General features: G+C 43.7%; 1 protein-coding gene across 1 annotated transcript in view; it reads right to left on the bottom strand.

Annotated features, from left to right (window-relative positions):
* Nucleotides 1-5,971, bottom strand: part of Ghr (growth hormone receptor) — a 258,732-nt gene that overhangs the window by 21,072 nt on the left and 231,689 nt on the right. Inside the window, exon 7 of the mRNA XM_005369809.2 lies at nucleotides 291-463. Within this exon, the coding sequence (XP_005369866.1) occupies nucleotides 291-463 (173 nt within the window). The remainder of the gene's footprint in view (nucleotides 1-290; nucleotides 464-5,971) is intronic.

The following is a 5,971-nucleotide window of genomic DNA, read 5'->3' as shown; positions in this document are numbered from 1 at the left end:
CTCTGCCCTAGACTCAGGATGGCTGTTCGCTGCTACATGGATGATGGGAAACAAATCAGAGTCCTCTGGAGAGTAGCCAGTGGTCTTAGCCACTGAGTATCTCTCTAGCTCGTCTACCAGACTTCCTTAAGGCAGAGTCAGTTAATTTTCCTCTGTCCTTGTAGACTTCCATGAGACAGACTCCATATACCTAAAAACACAAAGTCTCCCTACTTGATTGTACTTGGAAGTTGGGGTTTCCTTTATATTTATTCTAAAGTCATGTCAAGTGAAACAAACCTGTGGCTTACCTATTTCATCAACAGTGAAACACTTTTGGTCCAACAAATCGCCATGTGTAGTTAGCTTGATGCAGTAGGGTATCCAAATGGAGGTGTACGATGAGTTGAAGTAACAGCTGTTTTCTCCAGCAGTGACATAGTCAGGGCATTCTTTCCACTCCTGAGTCCATTCATGAGCGATTCTGAAATGGAGGGTAAAAAAGGATTAATCATTCCCCCAAATTATGCCATAGCTTTAGTCAAAGTGAGGTGTCCGACAGCCAGATCCAGAAAAGCCAAGACACAAATATCTCATGACATAAAAATGTAACATTTCAGCTGTACCCCTTCTATGAAGCATCACATCTACAGACAGTATTAACTAGTGTCTGAATATTGTCAGGAGCCTATATGTACTAAAATAAAACATCGGTTTATTGGGTGTATACGATGTGGGTTCCCAGCTGATGGATCCAATAACTCCTTAGTGACCCAATCAATGGCTTATTCATTGATGGAGTCATGAGTTGATGGCATTATTGGGAATAGTAGGAAAGAGAAGGTAGGGCTGGTTGGAGGAAGCAGGTCACTGGGGTGTGACATTGCAGAGGGTTATCTTCTTGCTAGTCCCTCTCCGTGTCCGGCTTATGAGCCAAGTAGCCTCTTCTCTTGCCACCATGATGTTCTGTCTTCCCACAGGCCCACAGTATCATATTCAGTAGACTGTGGACTAAACCCTTTGCATCAGTGGGCTAAACTAAACCCCTCCTCCTTCAAATTGTTTCTCACGCATTTGCCAAAGTGGTGAGATGATTGACATTATAAGCGGGGTAATTCGTCGTTTCTGTTTTATTTACTGGCCAGTCTCAGGGGAGAAGAGGGTTTCTAGGTGAGGAAGACACAAAGTCAGGGAACCTTTGGCTAAGAATGTAGGTTAAAGCAGGGTCTGATGACTTGCTTCAGCTGCTAATGTGCTTGCTGAACAAACACACAGAGCCCTGCAAGAACCCACGAAAATGTTGGGTGAGAAGGAGAGCACATGAAATCCAAATGCTGCGGTGGTAGAGACAGGATCATCCCCCTTGCATGCTTGGTCAGCTAGTCTAGCCAAATAGGCAAGGCTCCAGATTCAGTGAGGGACTCTATCTCAAAAAATAAGAGGTGGTAAGCAACTGAAGAAGACACCTGCCACCAACTTCTGCCCTCTACATCTCACACACACACACACACACACACACACACACACGCACGCACGCACGCACACACGCACACACACACACACAGATGCATGCAAGCACTCACACACACGCACGCACACACATGTGACAGGTGTGACTGCGCAGGCGCAGGTACCAGGGCTGTTTGAGGCTTTCCCACTCTAGGGTGGTGTTAGCAGCGATGGACAATGAATGAGAACACGGGCTTGGGGGAAGGCATGGCCTGGAAGGAAGGAATGAGAAGCCCTAAAGACACATTTACATTTCCTTCTTCACAGCTGCTTCTCAGGCTCCGTGTTTGGGACTAGGGATTTATCGGGGCCACGGAGACAGCTGCTGGTCAGCTGTTTGCACACACTTTGGATTAAAACAGCAGTGAATTTGTGCTCACATTCTAATTGGGAGTCTTAAAAGCTGCATGTCTTTAGATGAAAAGAGAGTCATCTATTATAAGGAAGAAAATGGAGAAAGGAGGAAGGAAGGACAAGGCGTCTTTTTGTATGCGCATGCATCGTGTCTGGTGTAACAGCAAAAGATCAGGGACAGGTGACTCCCTGAGTGGTTGCATTTTTGTTTAATCTTGGCAATCAAACTAAGCGAATTAAAAAGTTTTACCAAAAATTGCCCGGAAAATTAGGCATTCATATAATATCAGAGATGATATCAAGTATATTGATATTATATAACCAATGGTGTTAATTTTAAAAAAAGTGAGTCTTGGGATGGTACAAAGATTCAGGGTAGCCCGCGGTCAGCAGGTCTGCATTTATTGTAAGGAACCGCCCAGCTCTGCCAGGCTTCAGCTTCTGGACTTTGGACTTTCCCTGTTCGGAGAAGTATATGTGTAACCCCCTGGTTGGGTTTCTAAATCCGTTAGCTCCACAGGACACAGCTCTTACCAGAGCTAATTTGGATGTGAAGCAGGGTGGATCAGGAATAGCTAGTTCAAAACACAACTATCAGTCTCGGGTCCCCCACCCACACACCCACTGCTTTTGTCTTTTTGAGACGGGGTTCTTCTATGTAGCCCTGGCTGTCCCAGAACTTCTTTTGTAGACCAGGATGGCCTTGAGCTCAGAGATCTGCTAGCCTCTGCTTCCCGAATACTGGACTAAAGGCATGCCACCAAGCCTGACTAAAGTGTATCTCTTCAGCTAGTAAATCTAAAAGCCAAATAAACAATCTTATGGCATGTGAAGTCACCTGTCTTCCCTTCCTATACATGGCATAACACGGTCTAAGAAAGCTACTTTAATTTTCTTAGACCTCAGAGGAAAACTCTTCACGTTTGCTCCCAGACTACCTCGTGACACAAATAAGGGCTGTAGGAGATTTCGTTAAAAATATAAACAGCACATAAATAAATAAAATAAAAACAGAGAGTGAAAGCAGTATTTTCTCCCTTCAAGGTTTGGATTGGAGTAAAATTAAAGAGTGGAAAAGTCATAAAAATAAAACCAGATTCCGGGCTCACAAACTTTAAATAATTCCAATTTAGGTTTGCCACCCTTTAACCACCATGACCAGCTCCTTCTACCAGGAGCCATTGGATCATCTGGAGTCCTTGAACCCACAAGACACACATCCCACCTCTCTCTGGTTTATTATCCCATAATAAACTTTGGGGAGGAACAAATCCAGCTCACCCCCATAGACAAAGGAGCCAGATTAGTCATTGTCCTACACCCCGGTAAACTGGGTCTCAAATCATTTAGGAGAAAGTGCGATGATACAAAACATTCTTTTTAAAGTAAATGGTAAAATAAAACGATTAAAACATCGAGGTTGACATTGGGCAGCTCCAGCGGGCTCCTGTGAAGTCTTCCAAAAGCTCTGCCGCACTTGCCGGTGCCGCTTTCTACCGTGCCTCTGCTTTACACTCATGCTGGGTCCCCTTCTAGTGCAGAGGCTGGATTTGGCAGCATCTCCATCAAAGGCCGTCAGAGTCCGCTCTGAATCAGCTGCTTTCATAAGCTGGGGCCATCTCCTCTGCCAGCTTACCTGGCTAGGATCGGGTCCAAGCAGAACACGAGTGCTCGCGCCCTTCTGCTTTGCTGACAGCTCTGCGTGCTTAGACTCTTGTATGCTTTAGATTCCAAGAACAGCCCAGTGAACTGAAGGTTGGTCCCTGGTGTGTGTGTGTGTGTGTGTGTGTGTGTGTGTGTGTGTGTGTGTGTGTGTGTGTGTGTTTTGCCTCCAGAGGTTACAATGTTGACTGAAAGCATGCTGGCGTGTTGTGAGTCAGGGATGAGAGGCGTGGTTCTATAGTTTCAGGAGTTGCCTAGGAAGGAACACTCAGAAATAATAACGCGAGTTGGAAGTGTCATTGTGGGTGCTAAGAATCCACAGGCCAGTGTGGCTTCATCCTGATCTCCTAACTCTCAACTGTACCCTTCTCAGATAAACAGAACTGAGGGCTTATGTGGTTTGGCTAGGATATGCAAAGCATTTTTTTTTTAAAGAGAAAACACAAAATCCTGATTTGGGGAGTTATGGGTTGGCACATGGTTATGAGTTTGTATTCATGGTATGTATTGGGGGGGGGCAAGGGTTGTATATTTTCTCCTGAGATTCTACTACGGATAAAACAAGGATATTCTCCTGAGCATATTTTCCTCCCTCTGTTCACTCTTGCAGCAGAATCCTTGTTAGTTCCCAGGCTGAGTGCAGACTGGGGTGCTGGGAGGATGGGGATGGGTGGGATGTGGGGGTGGGGATGGGGGGAGACCTGCGGACAGATTACTGTGGCTCTGATGGAAGAAAGCAAGAGACAGCATGTTTGTGAGGGCTTCATATCTCTGGATTTATCTTTTGGCTTTCAATTAAGTTAGGTGACTATGATGGGGGTAGAAAAACCATCGTCCAAGGGTGGAACCAGTTCAGGATATTGTCCTATTGTTTCTCGGATCAGTTTGGTCAATGGTGACTGACTGTATAAAAGTTTCTCATTGTTTTGAAGACTAATTGTCTGAGCTGCCCAAGCAAGGTATAAACATGGCATATTGTGGGTTTCTCTTCCTTTTTCATTTTAGAGATAACAGAATCAGTTCACACATATTGAAAAGTGTTCCCAAACACCTTTCCTTCATGTCTGATTCTATCCATCTGTCTGTCTGTCTATCCGCCTCTACTGGGCCATAGCTCTTTACAGTATCAACCTCAAAGTAAATAAGTCGTGTAATTGTGGCCAAACTGCTTCATCTCTGTGTGCCTTCAGGGGCGGGGTGTTCTGTGATGCCTCTCATAACTAAAAGGTGTATAGGGCCAGTCTTGGTTATTCACTTACAGTTTTTTAATATCGGTAAATCAAACACTCAGGTAGGCATTAGAAAGTTCTTATAATCTACCAATAATCACAAGCTGTAAAAAAATCAAAAATCACTTCTATAGCTCTGGAATCTGGATGCTATATCACTATTATTTAAAAACTAATATTATATATTAATTTTAAGAAAATATTTGTTTATTTATCTATTTATTTATTGTGTACTTACTATGAGAATGCACCGTGCCATATTTTTCTAGCTAAGGAAAACCCTCATAGAAAGCTAAGAGCTGTGTCTATTATCAGCATCCTAGAAGCAAAGAGGCAGAGCTGTGCCCAGCTTGACTAATTTTCTGTCACTCAGTGAGCAAGGGCTGAAGCCAGGATAGATGGCTGGAGACTGGCTCTGACTAACTGCTCCATCCATTGTCCTTCCCGTTCCTGTCATCCATGGGGTACAAAGTGTCATTCTCAGATCTGTGGACGAGAGTCTAAGACCAAGTCGCCTTGCTAACCTGCAGCTTCTCTTGGGACTTCCCTTGGGGTTAGTGTGGAAGAGAAGAGACAAGAAAGTGTTTATCATTTGAAAAGGTGAAAGGTGCAGTTTTATTCTGTGGCACAGCAGGGTGATTAATTGTAATTGACAATGATTAATTATGTATTTCAAAATATCTAGTATAGAGGATTTTGGATGGTCCCAACACAAAGGAATGATAAATGTCCAATGTGGTAGATACAACAGTTGTTTTTGGTTTGATAACTACACATCATATAGGTATTTTCAAATATCACAGTGCACCCCATAAATTATACTTTTACTGTGTGTATTAAAAGTGGTAGAAGAGAAGAGGAAGAAATTTCAGGGAAATGAAACTTAAGTACTGTGTGATGACCAGATTTCTAGATGCTTGTTTTCCTTGGCTGGTGTCAGTCTAGAGGACTGTGGGTAAAAACGAAAGATCAAGTTTCCTCATTTAGTTTAATTAATTTAAGACAATGGTCTGTTCCGTAGAAAACAAAGGGAGGCTTTTCAAGACACAAAGGAAGATTCAGTGTTCTTCCGTGGCCTACAAGCACTGGCACAGTCTCTGAGTGTCACTGTGACCTCTACCCATGTCAACATCCCAAGTTTTCAGTCTCATGCCATCTGTACAGGCTCTTCTGATTCTCAGACTTGCCAACATGACTGCAGGGCATCTCACTTTTAATTTTCTTTGCCTCCACAGACG

Source organism: Microtus ochrogaster, unplaced genomic scaffold (assembly GCF_000317375.1).
Source record: "Microtus ochrogaster isolate Prairie Vole_2 unplaced genomic scaffold, MicOch1.0 UNK61, whole genome shotgun sequence".
In the NCBI taxonomy this organism is placed as follows: Eukaryota; Metazoa; Chordata; class Mammalia; order Rodentia; family Cricetidae; genus Microtus; species Microtus ochrogaster.
Note: the sequence above shows the minus strand (reverse complement) of the source record. Positions and strands in the feature narration are given on the sequence as shown.